The sequence below is a fragment of the Podarcis melisellensis genome (genome assembly GCF_964234715.1).
Source record: "Podarcis melisellensis genome assembly, chromosome: 13".
NCBI classification, from domain to species: domain Eukaryota; kingdom Metazoa; phylum Chordata; class Lepidosauria; order Squamata; family Lacertidae; genus Podarcis; species Podarcis melisellensis.
The window spans coordinates 37329350-37347721 of record NC_138545.1 but is presented as its reverse complement, the minus strand read 5'-3'; the positions used below and the strand labels follow the sequence as shown (position 1 = coordinate 37347721).

At 47.8% G+C, this 18372-nt stretch overlaps 2 protein-coding genes across 2 annotated transcripts in view; one reads left to right on the top strand and one right to left on the bottom strand.

The window, feature by feature from the left end:
• PRR12 (proline rich 12) overlaps positions 1 to 5562 on the top strand; it is a 46771-nt gene extending 41209 nt beyond the window's left edge. Inside the window, exons 13-14 of the mRNA XM_081883746.1 lie at positions 608 to 703; positions 2249 to 5562. Of these exons, the coding sequence (XP_081739872.1) occupies positions 608 to 703; positions 2249 to 2389 (237 nt within the window). The 3' untranslated portion in view covers positions 2390 to 5562. The remainder of the gene's footprint in view (positions 1 to 607; positions 704 to 2248) is intronic.
• Positions 5563 to 6747: 1185 nt separating this feature from the next.
• RRAS (RAS related) lies at positions 6748 to 18080 on the bottom strand. The gene is made up of 6 exons (XM_081884475.1): positions 17434 to 18080; positions 15020 to 15107; positions 13373 to 13475; positions 11504 to 11612; positions 10027 to 10145; positions 6748 to 8340 (listed from the first exon to the last, which is right to left on the bottom strand). Exons 1-6 carry the CDS (start codon positions 17536 to 17538, stop codon positions 8253 to 8255), a joined length of 612 nt encoding a protein of 203 aa, XP_081740601.1. The 5' UTR covers positions 17539 to 18080; the 3' UTR covers positions 6748 to 8252.
• Positions 18081 to 18372: the final 292 nt, after the last annotated feature.

Here is an 18372-nt window from a genome sequence, read left to right as displayed (position 1 = left end):
TTTTTCTGTTTTTCCGTATTGTTATTTTTGGAAAATTAATAAATTGTTATCAAAAAAGGGGGGTACTTGCACATTTTGCAACATAGCTTTCTTTCTTGGAGGGCTCGAGACTTTCCTTTCCTAAGACAGCTCAGAGTCTGGGGTCCCTTCCAGAGGGGGCCAGTGAAGGCCTTTGCAGGCATTATGGGTTGGCAACCTCTGGGCTGAGGGGTAGCCCTTCAAAAAGTTGCTGGGACTCCAGTTCCCATCATCCCTGACGATTGGCCACGCTGGCTGTGGCTGATGGGTGTTGGAGTCCCACAGCAACCGGAGGGCACTGCATTGACTTACCGCTGCAGGAAGTTCCGGGCGCTGAGGTGAAGATGCCATAGCAACAGGAGGGAGAAATTAACTTTGCAGAGGCAAAAGGGGAAGACATGGCTGCGAGGGAAGAGATAGTAATGAGCAAGGGCAGGCAGACTTGTTGATTATTGTGAAACATTGAGGGAGGGAACGGTTTGATTCTGAGGTACTTCGGGTAGGTGAAATGGAAGAGCTTGTGAGCAGTGGGCTGTGATTTCTTGTAAGTGATTTCTCCCTGTTATTTCTTCGCCCTTATTGCTGACAGGAATTCAGTGTGGAGGTGGAGAAGTCCTTTTTCTACACTCTGTACCATTCCCTTCACCACTACAAGTACCACACATTTCTGCGTTGTAAGGATGAGGTGAGTAAGAACCGTACCATTTTACTTCCATCACCTGGGATCCCATTTTTCTACCGATAGAACTCCCACCCCCCACCCCCCGTAAAGCAGTGAGGAGTGGGCAGGTCTGAGGCGAAATCCAGGCTGCACAAACTCCTCCGTCTTTGCTGTGCTTATTTGGCGCAATTAAAACAGGTCTTACACAATAATTCCGGAGGTTGTTGCACAGAGACACTGCTGCATTCTCTGGGAGACAGGTGCTCTTGGGGGGAAACGGTCAACCAAGGTGACTGGAAACTTGTTTCTTAATTTTTTAAAAAATAGATTTTTGTGGCAGCTGGGCTTTCTGGAATACCTTGGGTATGCTGGCCTTCTTAGGGGCAGGGTGTCCCTTGCATTGAGGAGAAAGAGATCAAAAGGCTCAGTCATCTTTTCCAAGGTCATCTTTTCGAACCCGCTGCAGTGCAGGACACTTTTTGCCCAAAGTAGAACTCAAACCCACAATCCTGAAATTAAGAGTCTCATACTCTACTGACTTTTCCATGGTATTCAGTTAAGGTTTACTCAGGGGTAGACCCATTGAAATTAACGAACACGGCTAAATTAGGTCCATTAATTTCAGTGGTTTCACTATGAGGAGAACCTAGCTGAATGCCAAAAAAATTCCCCATTGTCTTAACCCATAGCAGTGTGAGTTGACAACAGTATGGTTGGTGATACCGTGAGATGTCTCCTCAGTCCTTACGGTAAAACTTTGAGCGTTCACTCTTATACTGAGGATGATGTATATACTGCAGGGTGTGCAGATCATAGAGGTGCAAAACCTGGAATTGGGTTCAGAATTCAGCTACTATTTTTAGGGGGGGAAAGTTGATTGTCCCTGTTGTTGCAAATATATCCTTGTAACTTTGTGATCATGGCCTAGTAAAATCTAAAAAGCCATAGAGGTGGTAGGATAGGATTTCCAGTGACTAGAGGGATCTGCCACGGGTGGTTTGCATTACATTTGTACTACTCCTGTATCTAACAAATCAAGAATGAACTTGTGCATTGTAGGGGGTTGAAGTAGATGGTCCTCAGGGACCTTTCCAATTCTGCAATTCTATGAAATTATTGAGGGGCATGGGGAGTGAGGAATTGCATGAAGGTGCTTAACTCATACAGGTGTCTTCCATACCAGCTTTTCAGTGCCTGCTGAAAACTTTTCTATTCCCCCCAAACCTATGCAGACAGTCAAGAGCACACAACGGTCTCTTGATGTTTGCTTTCAACTTCCTTTTGCTTCTAACTTGTTTATGACTTTATAGCTTGACTGTGTTTTTATGGTGTTGTAAACCATTGTGCTACGTTTTTACGACGCAGCGCTATACAAATATTTTTATAAACAAACCAAACACAACTTGGCTTTCTTCGGGTTGCAGAATTTGGTTGGCCTGGTTGCGGAATCCGTTTGTGTTTTCATAAGCCCCGTGAGTCCCGTGCTGCCCACATGTCTGCACGTAATGAAGCCTCTTAGCTAACGTTTTGTCCTTCTCTTGGGGGGCGGGTGGGGCTCTCCTTCTGCAGACAACGGCGATCGAGGGTCAGGACGAGGACCTGGGCCAGGAAGAAGTGGTGCAGCAGTGCATGCGCAACCAGCCGTGGCTGGAGAAACTGTTTGACTCCTTCAGCGAGTTGCTGACTCAGGCACAGAGCAAATGTGCGTGACGCAGCCGCCGGAGCCACGCCCCGGGAGGGGCTACCTAATGCCCGCCCCTCTGCAGAGCCAGAGCAGGAAGTGGGGAGAGGAAAGTCGAGGGGTACCATCACAGGCAACGAGTTCAGACTCAGCTTACCATCACCACCACCTCTTCCCTTTTCAGGTTTTCTTTTCTTTTTTAAAAAAAAATCGGGACCTGGGATGCGCCTCTTTATTTTTATTTTTGGTGGTGGGGTGCGCGGGAGGTTTGTGATGGCAGAGAGCACACGTTGAGGAGGGTTCTCATCAAAAGGAGCGGATGGCTGGACAGCCCCTTTCCCTTTTGCCCTGGCTGTACAGAGAAATATTATTTATATATAAATGTATAAATGTCTAATTGGAGCAGCCTCGCCCCCTGCTCTGGTGGGGACTGAGAGTAGGAGGAACCCCATAGGAAGGTCAGAGGAGTGTTGGTGCCGGGATCTGGAGCTTGTGGGGACGGGATCCAGGAGCCGTGGGTTTCATCGGGGTGACGGGGTGGGAATGGGGACGCGTGTGTTTTGGCGGGCAGCGTGAATAAACACATACAAGAGGGTCCAGGGTACCATCCTGCATCTTGTCCATCAGGAACTTCTCCCTAGGGAAAGCTGAGTGTGTGTGTGGCAGGGGGTGTATTTGGCCACCCTTAACGCAGTGCCCGGATCCTTTTACCCACAGTCTGACCAGGCAATGAGACCCCACTTCCTCTCCCTGCCCGTAGACAACTCTCATCCCATCTCTGCCAAATAAACTGTTGCTTTGAGTTGAGGCTGGGGAGAGGCACTCCACTCACACACTCACAGCGGTTGCCTCTGTTACTGCTTCCAACAGGAATATTTATTGCCAAGTTGCTCCCTTCCCAACCAAACGGTTGCAAAGAGCCACACCTCCAACCCACTCCCCTAGGCTGTCTCTGGAGCACCTTCCTTCTTCCCTCAGACATTTTCGTGGGGGTGATTGCTGCTGGTGGACCTGCCACGAGCCACTCTCCCCCCTTCTTTTCTTTTTGCCCGCTGAGTTTGGGGTTCTAGCTCTTTGGGACGTGTGGAGCATCTCTCCACCCATAACCCTTCTGAATAGGTAACCATAAATGGGGGGGGGGCATAGCGACACCCATAGCAACCTGTCTGTATCAAGGCTCCCTAAATCTCTCTCCTTCCCATCCCTACCGCTTTCCCCCATTTAAAAAAAAAGACTGTTCAGACTTTCTCAACTGGCCCTCACACGGATCACGGAAAGGGGTGCACTAGGCTGTAGTTATGTCCCTCTGTGCTTTTCTTAGAACTGAGCTCCTTTGAGGAAAGGATAATTCCCTTCCACCCCCTTCCTCGTGGTGTTTGACAAGGCCGGATTCTGCTCCCCATCCCTCCCCTCAGCTGTATATACTGTATAGGATAAAAAGTCTATGTATCATATTGTATTTGACTAACTTGAACTTAACGATACGCAGGAGTTTCTCTCTCTCTCTCTCTTTCTCTCTCTCCTCACCTGTAGCTGTGACGTTATTTGGTTTGGACTGAAACTTTTCATTAGGAGGTCGTTATTATTATTATTTTTAATCACCATTATTGTTGTTGTTGTTATTGAGGGGGAAGGGAGATTCTGTGCCCCCCGCCCCGCAGCCTCCTAAGCAAAGATCCCTCTCTAACCCTGAGCTGAAATGCTAAAATGAACTCTCTTTAGATAGACAATTAGGTCCTTGCCCTGTTTCACACACTTTCCGCTCGCAGCCCAGCCCGGTCATTCAGCCAGCCTCTCTCATCTATCACCAATAGCCCAGCCAGTTAACCAGTTTCCACCTCGGCATGTTTTCTCCTTTGGGTTTTCCTAGTGACCTCCCAGATCCATCTCACATCTCCACGTAGATTCCCCTGCTAGATCAGATTCCCGCCCCCCCCCAACCAACGTCTACCTCATTCCCACTCCCCGAGACTACTTCTGATTTCTCTGTACCAGCCCGGTCTCCCCGCGGTTCTGTTTTTGTTTCTTCTTTGCTTTTCTCTACCGTCAAAAGGTTGCAGGTTTGATCCCCATATGGGGCAGCTGCATATTCCAGCATTGCAAGCGGTGCTGAAAGCACCCACACACCGGTTTGATTTTTTAAAATCATGGTTCCCACACACTTCCCATGGAGGAAGTGCAAAAAGGTACTCTAGGGTGGAGGAGAAAACAGATCCCACCTCAGAAGAGGGGTTGGTCCCATTGCCCCAGCAGAGCTTCTTCAGTTAAGTTTCTGGACAGCACAGAAATGTGTCGGGGGCCCATCTGGCTGTGTTAGATCAGGGTCCCTTATATATACACACACAACTCTCCACATCCCCCTGGATCCTACCCTTTCCCCTTAATTATTTATTGTGGATGAGTAGAGGTTGGCAAGTGTGATTGTGAGAGTGCATGGAGGGGGGTGGAACTTGGTGTACATGAGCTCCACTCAGAATGGAGTGTTTTTAAAGGGGGGAAGAGGGTTGACTGGCTTCCTTTTGGATATTTTAAAAGCTTGCAATTTAGTTTTTAACAGCTTTTCCCCCTCGCAAACCCGGTTTACTGATAGCTGTTGGGCCTTAGAGGCGAAGGACTGTAGCTTGAACCTGTGTGTGGAGGTGGGGTTAGTAAGTTGAACATGGGGTTTGGGAAACGAAGGGATGGGGGGGACATACACGTGGTTTGTTTTCGAGGGACATTCAGAGCCTCGATACCTCCTGGAACGACAGACTCGCACCATCAATTTCATGCGAAATTTTGCTAAGGCGTTTGCCTCCTGGACGGAGGGGCCGAGCAGCCCAAACCCTGTGCACCAGAATTGGAAGGGCCCAGCTCAGAGTTGTTTAAGAATGTGTGTGTGTGCGCACACACACACACAAACACACCCCACAGCTTCCTGTGACGAAAAGACTTCTCCTCCTCCTCCCCCACCCGCCCCAAATTTGGATCTTGGAAGGCCCCCTTTTTTACGATGTGTATTTCTGTGTATCTTGTTCGCGCCTCAAGGGTATTGTTCTGAGATAATGGGATTTGTGTTCTGTATTATTGGATGTTCCTATATATTTTTATTGTTTATTATTAGTGTCCGAGACGTTTTTTTCTCTCAATATGTAAAACTCACATTGTATACTGTGTACACAAAACAAAATGACAAAAAACACTTTTCTTTGCAAAAATCAAATGCCTGCTGTACAGCTTTATTCCTTGTTTTTGGGGTGGCAGGGGAGAGTGCAGTGAGCAGTTTGGACAGCGAGAGACACCCAGGAGACCTGGCTTCCTAATTCTAGAGCAGTTGCTGCCAGAGAGCAGGACCTTTGGCCAACTAGATGTTGCTGAACTACAACTCCCTGAAGCAGCTGAGAGTTGTAGCAACATCTGGAGGGCCGAAAATTTCCCATGTCCTAGAGGTTTGTCCCCCATCTTGGTTCGGTGTCTGCCTAACGAACGCACAACCTCTGGCTTAAATAAAGCAATCTAAGTCCGTTTAGACCAGCGTTTCCCAAACTCAGGTCTCTAGCTCTACAACTCGCCTCATCCCTAGCTAGCAGGACCAGTGGGAACTGTAGTCCAGAAACAGTTGGAGACCCAAGTTGGGGAACTGGTTTAGACTTTGGAAACCCCATTCCTTGCTCCAGATAGGTTTTTCCACCCCAAATCTCCAAAAGTCTAGTAATTGTGTCCCAGTATTCAGTTTTCTTAACTTCTGAAAGAAAGATCGCAACAAAGGACAGCATCACCAGTACCTGCCCAGAGTTTGATTTTATTTGCAGTACCTTTCTTTTCTTCAGGAATTAAATACAGAAGAAGTTGAGACTCAAAACACTGTTGCCTGAGGATATGGGTCAATCTTTCCATTAAGTTTTAAGTTACAGGTGTTTTAGGGCCCACCCAAGAATTTGTCCAATCCTCTCTTAAAGCCACCCAAATGCCATAGTTAAGTGGTGTGCCCTGTATGTCTGTCCTCCATCCCTCAGGTATAGGTTAATCATGGATAGATCACCTTGAGCACCTATGCTGGTCACTAAATTCCTGTTGACCCAAGCGCCCATCGCACCTCACTGTTAGCCATTTTTGCCACAGTTGGTGTGAGCTGGATCCAACGTGTTTGGCGGGCCACCAATTCCCCATTCCTGCTCCCCGGGCTACATCCTGAGACTCCTGAGGCAGCCTGTTCACCCTTTAAATGTGGATGGACCATATCCAAGGGGCCACACTGAATATCTACTCGAAAGAAAGTTCCACTGAGTTCAAGGAGAACTTGTTTCTCAGGTAAGTGTGTATCAGATTATAGCCTGAATGTCTCCATAGCCTACTCAGTTTCCTGACCTGCCCAATTTTGTGCCGCCATCACAAAGAGCAACACACACTGATTTGGGAATGACTCCCTTTTATTCAAAACCACTTCTGGGTACGTGAGAATTTCACAGCTTCCTACCCTGACATTTCATGGCCCTTTGGCCCCACTGTTTGCAAAAAAAAACCACCCCTCTGTACCGTGTGTGTGTAGATTGCATAGAATTGCCAACAGAGAAGACTTCCTACAGCTGAGAACGCGGACTCTATTCAAGGATGGCTTATGCCATAATAAATCTGGTCGTATTTAAAGTGCCACAAGATGATGATGCTTGAATAGGTGGTAACTCTTTGGTGTTTAACAAGCTGGAATGATCTGCAGCAGGATGGCAGGGGAATTGGCAGAAGTGACCTTCACACACATCCCTTAACTGCTTGCGGGGGGGGAGATGCCTTGCATTTGGGCAGGATTTAATTTCATTATGCCCATTTGCTCGTTAGGTGGCAGGTAGAAGATCTAAAACGGGTGGATAGCCCTTAGGGTTCATTCAACCCGCTGTCCCAGACGGTTTTTGTGGAGTGGGGGTCACCCTCCCCACAAAACTTGATTTTTTAAAAAAAGATTGCTTCTTTGGGTCCCCTACTGTAATGTGATGCTAACCTGTTTTTGTTTTGGACTACAACTCCCATCAGCCCCTGCTAGCACGAGTTCTGGCTGGGGCTCATGGGAGTTGTAGTCCAAAGCAGCTGGAGGGTTGCAAAAAATAAAATAAAATTCCTTGCTTAATTTGTAATGACTGTTCCTATTAATCATGTGCTGTGCATAATGACGGCTGTGATTTTTTAAAAAATAGATAACACCCCTATAGATGCATTTGTACAATACGGCTTTGAACATGTACATAAAACTGTGTATGTGCAAAAAGCTTGCTGGCTCTGTCTGCATTGAAGGGTCTGAGCCCCTCGTTTTCCTGCCCACTCTCTCACCCATCCTAAAACCAGACTATCCTATTCTTTCCAGATTTAAACCCATGAACGCACAGTTCTCAAATTGCTCTGCCTTCTACCACGGGCAGATTTAGAGAAGCATGACCGGTTCACCCACATTGGGGCGGGGGGCACAGCACCAAATTTTGGCATCTCTGAAAGCCCCAAGTCCGCCTCTGCTCCTACCGCCTGGTGTAGGAGAGTCCCCTTCTTGCCAGTTTTCTCTGAAGGCTTAACAGAGAAAGATGGGGGAACAGAATAGGAAGGCACTGAGCACTCTTCCCGCACCTTGTCCCAGGCTTCATGTCTATAACCTATTTCCTGTCTATTTAGTGGGTGTTGAAGGGGTACATGATTTATCTGCTTCCTGACCTGTTCCAGTTTGCAGGAACTCTCTGCGCCAGACGTATTGTAGTATTTGGACACAACTGCAGAATACACATTGCCAGCCCTTGATGCATAGGTGAGGGGGGTGAGAGGTGTGGGGAGGTGGAGATAAGAGAGAAATCCTGCCGCGTCCACTCCTTAGGAGGGAACCTGAGCAGTTGTTCTTCCCTTTCCGGGCTTTGTAGCTTGGTGTGGGAAGGCAGTTTACAGCAGGGAACAAGGACAGCCTTTGCTTTCTTTCTTCTTAGGGCTGACAGCCGGGGCAGGGGGCGATTCCAGCTCATGAAACCTCCTGCAAATCGAAAGAGGAAAGAGGTGGAAATTGGGACAGGAAGCAGAGAGAGAATACAGTGGTGCCTCTGGATGTTCACATCCAGAGCAGAACGCAACCCACATCTGTGCATGCACAGGCAGCAATTTGCCGCTTCTGCGCATGATGTCATTTTGAGTGTCTGCGCATGCGGCAAAACCCGAAAGTAACTCATTCCGTTACTTCCGGGTCATCACGGAACGCAACCTGAAAACGCTCAAGCTGAAGCAACTTCAACCCGAGGTATGACTATATAGCAAAAAAAAAAAAAAAAAAAAGGCAGCATAGCTCTTATCACCCGCTCAGATTTTCAGGAAAATGCAAGTTTTTCTCATAGGTTCTGAGACTGCATGGGTGTGTGGGATGGATACCCTTCCAACTCTACAATTTTACTCTCTGACTAGGTCACAGGCAGCCCTCCAGTTGTTGTTGGACTACAATTCCCATCAGTCCTAGCCACCATGGCTTTTGGTCAAGGTTGATGAGAGTTAGAGTCTAACAACTAAAATAACACTGTATTGGGTACCCCTGAACTTGGTGGCCAAATTTAGCAAGGCTCTATTTGTTGGATCTTGAGGAGCTCGTAAAAGTAGAAACCACAAGCCTCAAATCTGTTTACCCCTAGGCTTAGGGCATAGGGATAGATAGATAGATAGATAGATAGATAGATAGATAGATAGATAGTAAATCAACTTTCACCAAACTATGTTGGCTGGGGCTAATGGAAGCTGTAATCTAAATTATTATTATTATTATTATTATTATTATTATTATTATTATTATTATTATCAGCAGTAGTAGTAGTATTACATTTATTTATTAAATTTGTATACAGCCCTATACCCATAGATCTCAGGACTGTTCACAACATAAATTACAAAATAAAAACACAGGATCCATAATAAAAACAAAAACAAAGACAACCCAATAATCTGAAACTTCTGGAGGGCACCAGGTTGAAGTAAATAATGAAATACAGTACAAATAGCCACAAACGGCCTCCATATTGATGTTATTATCAAAGGAAACTGCTTCCCCCAGGCTTTGGGAAGCCAATTTTATTACATGGTACCTTGGGTTAAGTACTTAATTTGCTGCAGAGGTCCGTTCTTAACCTGAAACTGTTCTTAACCTGAAGCACCACTTTAGCTAATGGGGTCTCCTGCTGCTGCTGCGACGCCGGAGCACGATTTCTGTTCTCATCCTGAAGCAAAGTTCTTAACCTGAAGCACTATTTCTGGGTTAGCGGAGTCTGTAACCTGAAGCATATGTAACCTGAAGCGTATGTAACCCGAGGTACCACTGTATTTACTTGTTCATTATATAGTCGTACCTTGGATCCCAAACACCTTGAGAGTCGAACATTTTGGCTCCGAAACGCCACAAACCTGGAAGGGAGTGTTCCGGTTTGCAAACATCGTTTGGAACCCAAACGTCCGATGCAGCTTCCATGGCTTCCAATTGGCTGCAGGAGCTTCCTGCAGCCAATCGGAAGCCGCACCTTGGTTTCCGAACATTTTGGAAGTCAAACGGACTTCTGCAACTGATTCCATTCGACTTCCGAGGTACCTCTGTATTTGACACCCCTGCAAAAAAATGATTGTCTCAAAGCAACCAACTTAGTCGTGTTAAGACACAGCACGTCCAGCAAGTCACCTGTCCTCTTACCTGATGGCCCTGACCAGCTCATAGAAAGATTCATCCACATTGAGGCGGATTTTGGCAGAGGCTTCCATGTACGGGATCCGATTCTCCCGGGCAAAGCTGAGGGCCTCCTCCTTGGGTACCTGGATAAGAAAGCAGCGATAAGAAATAGCAATGGATACCGTTACATGGTGGAAGAGTGTAGCTGCGGTGGTGGGAGGGAGGGAGCAAAAGGAGAAAAACAAAATGGTGGCTGGCATTAGGTAGTTGTAAAGTTTGGTTGCACAGCATCCCACATCCAGCTAATTTGTGACCCCTGCCCCACATTTTTTAAGGGAACTGGAAATGTGGAGATACTGAAGGGGCATGTAAGGAGGCATAGGTGCCTCGTGGCAGCCAAATCTTCCCCACTCATTGCTGCTCACAAAAGATAAATTTTCTCTCAGCCAATCTCTCCTAATTTTGGAAACCAACTAGGTCAAATACAACACTCCTTGCTGCGTACCATATAAAACAGCCAGGGAATCGCAATTATTCAATTTTATTTATTGTCATTTACAGTGGTACCTCGGGTTAAAAACTTAATTCGTTCTGGAGGTCCGTTCTTAACCTGAGGTACCACTTTAGCTAATGGTGCCTCCCGCTGCTCCTGTGCAGTTTCTGTTCTCATCCTGAAGCAAAGTTCTTAACCCGAGGTACTATTTCTGGGTTAGCGGAGTTTGTAACCTGAAGCATCTGTAACTTGAAGCATCTGTAACCCGAGGTACCACTGTATTATATTTATTAGCTGTCCAGATTTGGATGACCTGCTAAGGAAAATCACAGCTCAGCTCAGGGCAACAGCAGAACGAGTGCCGGAGGAACAAAGTGGTCATTATTTCCCTGTAGAAGTCCACCCACCTGCACGTTCATCCTAAGCCATGGTTTGGCTTAGTATCATGTAGTCAGAACTTGCAGCAGAGCAAAAACAAATGTAGCAGCAGCAAAAGATGTTAAATCAAAGATGGCTTAACCTGTGGCCTTCCACATGTTATTGGACTCCAGTTCCCATCAGCCCCTGCCAGCATGGCCAATAGCTAGGGATGATGGGAGTTACAGTCCAACAACATATGGAGGGCTAACGGTTCCTTCCTATTGTCCATTACAACCGGCAACAACAAAACTGGGTGTGAAACACACACAAAATCCCCCATCAAAATAGAAGTGCATCCCATCTCTGACAAAACACAGAGGGAGCCTGATGAAATAAAATTGGGAAAGCATTCAGGAGTTGTGGCGCCACCACAAAGAAGGCCTCGTCTAGCAAGCTCATGCCTTGCCAAACCTCCCTAGACCAAGGCATTACACATTTATCTTAATTATTACCCAGGCCTATATGGGTTTCCCAAATTGAGACTGCAGAGAGAGGATTCAAAACATTATCGACTCATGTACCGCCGCGGAGTACCACCACACAGAGACTGATATCACAGTAAGTGATTGAATGCTATGGAAGGCTCACCTGCCGATAAAGGTCAAGGTCAGCCTTATTCCCCACAAGGATCATGGGAAAGTCGTCCCGGTCTTTCACTCGAAGTATCTGAGTGTGAAACTTGTGGATCTCATTGAAACTGTGGCAGAGAGGCAAAGAACACAGGTGAGAAAAAAACAAAGAAAACAGCATTTATTTATTTTGTTGCTATAAGAACCAGTATGAGGTTGACTTAAAAAAAACCTGACTTTTTTCCCTCTCCAAACCATGTACAAAAAATGGGCTTGTCAAAGGCTTGAGGGGAGGGGCAAGGGTAGCCATGTTTACAGACAGCTGGGGCTGCCCCTCTTTCCCCAGATACATGGGTATTTGGGACCAGAGGGCAACTTAAAAAAAAAGGGGAGGAGACATAGAGACAAAAAAGGAGGAAAAACAGCTGCAGGGATGGAATGGAAGTCACTCTGAAAGGGGTTCTGTATTTCCCCAATCCATGCCATCCCTACAGTCTTCTCCACCCTGACCCCCAAACACACACACACAGAAGAGGGCACAACTTGCATTTACAGTGCTGCCATGGGGAGGGGAGGGAAGTGGCCAGCATTGTGCGCAAGTCTGAATTGTTAGGGGAGGGTTAAAAAAGGAAGGGAAAACGTGGAAATTAAAAATTACATATATATATAAACACAGGTGAGACTTTTCAATAAGATACTCCCTAAAAAGGACACTGTTCTAAGTCTGGTTAAAAACTACCAAGGTTAGGGGAACTGGAAACATCAGGTGTGGCTAACCCAGGGCCAAATCCTTTCTTAACTGTAAGCTTACTGGACAGACTAGAATAGGTTACGGTGGTGCCCCGCAAGACGAATGCCTCGCAAAACGAAAAACGCGCAAGACGAAAGGGTTTTTCGGTTTTTGCATCGCTTCGCTAGACGAATTTCCCTATGGGTTTGCTTCGCAAGATGAAACTTCTTGCGAGAGTTTTTTTCCTTTTTCTTAAAGCCGCTAAGCCGTTAATAACCGCTAAGCCGCTAATAGCCGTGCTTTGCAAGACGAAAAAACCGCAAGACAAAGAGACTCGCTGAACAGATTAATTTCGTCTTGCGAGGCACCACTGTACTCTCAGTCTCAGTTTCCCCAGCTGTAAAATGGAAATTAGAACAGTCTGTTTTGATGTTGTGAGGATAAACAATATAGAATATTCTGCAGAGTATATGTGCAACGTAAGCTATTGGCAAAACTGTTTTATTTCAAAACTAGATCTTTGCATCTTTTAAAAATGATTAAATGCACCTCATTAATTGAGGTTTTATTAATGTTTTAAATTTCATAAAATAAAAAAATTCCTTCCAGTAGCACCTTAGAGACCAACTAAGTTCGTTATTGGTATGAGCTTTTGTGTGCGTGCACACTTCTTCAGAAAGCTCATACCAATAACTAACTTAGTTGGTCTCTAAGGTGCTACTGGAAGGAATTTTTTTTATTTTGTTTCGACTACGGCAGACTAACACGGCTACCTACCTGTAATTAAATTTCATATATTGTGTATTTTATTGCTGTAAGCAGCTTTTGAGATCTACGTGGTGAAATGCAGGATATCATGCTTTAAATATACAAATAAGAGTCCTGTTGAGCATTCTGGCAACAGTCAATTCATTTAAGTAAATGTAGATGTTTAATTAGGCACAGGGAGGTGTTCTGTTGTACCTGGCATTATCAAAACTTGCTGTCCTAGCAAAGCGCCAACCATTCTAAACCAACTGCAAATTAAACACCTCCTCAGAAAAGCATCAGAAGAAAACACACCAACTCAACTCAGAACCCACAGAAAGTTCTTTCCCCTCCATCCTTTGACCACCGGACTGAGAGGACAGGACCTTCTACTGTAACCATGGGTCTTACCTGCCACGATCATTGATGGCATAGACGAGGAGGAAACCTTCCCCAGTACGCATATACTGCTCTCGCATGGCCCCAAACTCCTCCTGGCCAGCTGTGTCCAGAACTGAAATCATAAGGGAAGCAGTTTAGGTCTGAGTCATTCCAAACGTGATGGGTGTGAAACAAGAGACAGCCCCCTAGGACTGATTGGGTCCACCAAGCCTTCCCATTTGGTCTGCTATGATGCCTTGGCCCTAGTCATGCTCACCTATCCTACACCCAACGTCATGGATGATGCCAGGTGTGGGGCAGGTAAATATGATGGACTCCAATTCCCATCAGCCCCAGCCAGGAGGGCCAATGGCCAGAGGTGATGGGATCTGTTGTCCAACAAACATTTGGAAGGCACAATGTTGGCTATCCCTTCCCTACATTCATGTGCTCTCCCACATCAAAACAGACAGACAAAATATTCCCTGCAAGTAAGAGGCAACCAGCACCACCCCTTCCATCAGCTGAGGGAGAAACCACTAGTTTGTGGGGGTAATTTGCTATTTGCAGAGTGTAGGGCATGGGCAGGCAAACTAAGGCCCGGGGGCCGGATCTGGCCCAATTGCCTTCTAAATCCGGCCCACGGACAGTCCAGGAATCATTGTGCTTTTACATGAGTAGAATGTGTGCTTTTATTTAAAATGCATCTCTGGGTTATTTGTGGGGCATAGGAATTCGTTCATTCCCCCCAAAAAATATATATAATCTGGCCCCCCACAAGGTCTGAGGGACCCTGATGAAAAAGTTTGCTGACCCCTGGTTTAGGGTCATTGTCAGTGTGGTTTTAAGTGCAGAACTGGAACATTCACCTGGAGTTCAAAGTGGTACACTCCACTCTTATCACTTTATTACACTCCATTTGCAGAACAGGCCATAACCATTATGACATCATTATCTTTATTTTTTGTATATTGTATTGTTGTTTTGTTGCTATGGCTGGTGGCTGATGCAAATAAAGATTCATTCGTTCATTCCCATGTCCTTCTGATATTGACACGCACCCCTACTAAACATGTAACTCCTATTCACCTTTGGGAAAAAACATTTGTTCCAAATTCCTTTATGGTTCCCCCACACCCAGTAAGTGCTTCTAGATCTTTAACCCTCCATGTAGTAGCATGGGCTACCCTTCTGTCCAATCAGATGATGTCATCAGGAAGGGACAGCTTTCTTGCGAGTTTGTTGCAATAAAGCACTTGGGACATTATACCTGTCTGAGCTCTCTCAATATGGCACTTCACATCATATTGTTCCTGATCATCCCTTTGTCGTTGAGTGATTCTCCTCTCCCAATACTTTCTGTCTAATTTCCCCTCCTCAATTTGCTTCTAATGGAGCCGTTTTTCACACAAACTGAATGTCGTCCCCCCCCCACTCATTTGACCACTGATGGAGGACACTGGCGATGGGGAAAGCATAACAAAGTCCCCTCCCACAAAGCTGTGGTCATGATACACTCGACGTTCTTCCATCCCTTTATAAGCAATGCCAAGGAAGGATGCGGCCCATTGCAGAATGTAAGGATCACGTTCTCCCAAGCTTCTGTCTCCCTCATAACATTTGCATGCAGCCTCCATCCACATCACCCGAATAGGACGCCAGCCCAGTAATACTCACTATCCAGCCGTGTGGAGGTGCCATCGATGTTGCAGATTTTTGTGTACGAGTCCTCAATTGTGGGGTCATAGTCTGAGACAAAATATGACTGGGGGGGAATAATGGGCAAGGAAGAAAGGAAGGAAGGATGTTAAGGATGACAGAAAGAACTAAACTTGAAGACCCTTGCTACTCCATAAGAGTAAAAACAGGACACCCTACCCCCAGTATTGACCCTGTGTTCCCCATGAGAACCATAGTTTTCCAGCACAAGAGTTCCTTCAGGTCTCTTTGACATCAGATCAGTAATTTGGTCATCAGAGGCGACTAGGAATTCCATGCAGGCAAGTGAATAGGCTGGCTGAGGAGAATGTGATTGCTTTCTGTTACTCCCTGGCCAGCAAGGAGATAAAGCAGGATGCTGGAGGGATGGATCTGGCGAAAGGCCGTTTTTTAAACTATCCTGCTAGGAAGTTAGTAGTCTGGTCTCCGTCCCCATGTTGGCTACGAAGGAGAACTTCTCTCCTCCACTGTTGTCTTGGGATAGCTCAGCTGATAGAGAATGAGACTCTTAAACTCAGGGTTTAAAGCCCCACGTTGGGTGAAAGATTCCTGCATTGGAGGGGGCTGGACTAGATGATCCTTGTGATCCCTTCCAATTTTATGATTCTATACTCTCTTAAAGGTAAAGGTACCCCTGCCCGTACGGGCCAGTCGTGTCCGACTCTGGAGTTGCGGCGCTCATCTCACTTTATTGGCTGAGGGAGCCGGCATACAGCTTCCAGGTCATGTGGCCAGCATGACTAAGCCGCTTCTGGCGAACCAGAGCACGGAAACGCCGTTTACCTTCCCGCCGGAGCGGTACCTATTTATCTACTTGCACTTTGATGTGCTTTCGAACTGCTAGGTTGGCAGGAGCAGGGACAGAGCAACGGGAGCTTACCCCGTCACAGGGATTCGAACCGCTGGCCTTCTGATTGGCAAGTCCTAGGCTCTGTGGTTTAACCCACAGCGCCACCTGCGTCTCTTACTCTCTTAGCTGACCACTAAAATGAATCAGAAGCATGCTAATAACGTCCGTGGCTTTATTTGCAAGGATCTCTGCAGTCTGCTACACAAAACTTGGATTCTGGTCCTTCCCTTCCCTGCATTCTTAAAAAAATTATAAAAAGGTTTCCCTTTCTGGATCAGATCCAAATTTATAAAATAATGCAAGCTTTGCTTTTCTGCATCGGAGCCAAAGGTCATCTGATTATTTGAAACTGCCTGGTCCATCTAGCCTGGGCACATCAGCTTGAACAGTGGCTCTCCAGGATCTGAGCAGAGATCCCTTTCCCGCCTTCGCATGCAAGTTCCTTTAGCTGGAAATGCCATCCAGCCCAGCCCTTGTTTACAACAGGAGCCAGCTGCCTCTAGAAAGCTCACAAGCACAGTGTGATGCTGATGGTCCCAGTCCTGGGTACCTCCCTTTTTTCTCCACTTGATTTGGCCCTTTCCAATCCATGCCAAGGATAACTCCCCTTCCCCAACCTCCTGGGGGCCAAGGTCCTTTCGCCCCCAATAAAATATTTGAGGGCCCCCCAAAGTTGATTGGCATTGCCGTTCAGTGTGCATGTGCCGTGTCTTGTAAGTGGGATGGGGCTTACCTGCCTCCCTCCCCAATATTTTATTCAAGCTGGCACCCTTGCCCACCCTCATCACCTGGTTCCCAATAGGGGAGGTTCAGGAGGACCCGCAATCTCAGCCTCTCCAGAGGGAGAATTTGGGGCTGCTCAGCACTGAGCAGCAGCAAACCCCAATCGCCCTTCCCGGTCACCGGGAAACATCAAAGCCCTTTTCTCTCTCACCGTGGATCTTGGTTATTGGGTTTTTTTGGGGGGGTGGGCAGCGACGGGATCGGCTTAGAACAGGACTGAGAAACTTTGTGGGACTACAACTCCCATCAGCCCCAGCCAGCGTGGCCAACGGTCAGGGATGATGGGAGCTGGAGTCTATCAACATCTAGAGGTCCACCTTGGGAGAAATCCCTGCCTCCGCCGCTAGGGGAAAATAGGCGACTAGGTTCCTGCGCACGTTTAATCGGAGCCCCACCGAACTTCCACGGGGATTACTCCCGAGTAAACGTGCATACAGCGTCGGCAGTTGGGACTTGCTCAAGCCAGGCGGCTACGCGCTGAACGCTTCTCTTGGGGAGGGAAAACGTCCCAGCAAAGGCGGCAAAACCTCCTCCCAGTTAAAAAAAAAAACTCATCCTCATCAACAACACAGGATCTTGGCTCAGGTTTCGCTTTCACCACCGCCCTGTGTCACCTGAACGCGAACTTCGGCGCGGAAACATATGGTAAAGTTTGGGGAGGTTTTTAAATATATATTTTTGTCGCCATCTGCCCACCCGGCCCCGCTCTCCCGCCCTCGCCGCCTTGGGCTCTCCATACCTGGATGAATTGGATGGTGAGCGCGCTCTTGCCCACGCCGCCTCCGCCGACCACCACCAGCTTGTATTTCTCCAGCGGCGCCGCGCCTTCCTTGGGATTCATCATGGTCGGGGGGGTGGGGGATCGGCTGGGCGAACTCAGAAGCCCCCCAGCCCTGCCTCTGCCATCGCCGGCTACCGTCCCTGCCGCCCCTCGAAAGATGGCTGAGATCCGGGGTGGGCCCTCCTCCCTGCACTATACGAATCGGCGCTCCGAGAAGCGAAGCGCGGCGATTCCCGGCCGCTCCGCTTCCCTATTTGGCCAACGGGAGCCGCTGCGGGGCGGGTCCCACGTCCGGAACAAACTCCGCCGGCCCCCACACTCCGCCCCCGCCCCGGGGTGGTGGGCCCCGTCGCTAGTGGAGGAGGGAGGAGAGGAGGAGGAGGGCCGCTTCTCTCCGGTCGTGCGCTTTTCTCCCCAGGACGCACGGCGCGCCTTCGGAAGCGCTGCTTGCTACTCCCTTTCCGCCAAAGCGCAAAGCAAAAGCAAGATCGGGCCAAAACAACAACAACGACACGGTTACAACCCCGCGGTTTAACGATTCGCACTGACCCCGGAGTGACGGCACCCCGGGGAAAGAGCAGGGACTGTGCGCAACAGGAACTAGTAACTTGACTACTGCAGCTTCCCACGTGGCGGCCTCGCGCTGACTTTCTAGGCGCGCCCTGCGCGTCGCCTGCGGCTCGGCATTTTGCTTTGCGGGGTGGCGGAGAGGTTTGGTGTTGGAAGGGTATGGCCGGACTCCTGGGTCCTTTTTGGCGCTCCGGCGGTGGGAGGCGGGAAGTGGATGCTGATCCTTTGGGTGTCGATGATGATGATGATTCGAGGCGCATCACAATGTCGGAGATTAGTCCGTGAGACTTTATTCCCAAGGTGGCGCACATAGGATCGGTTGCAGCC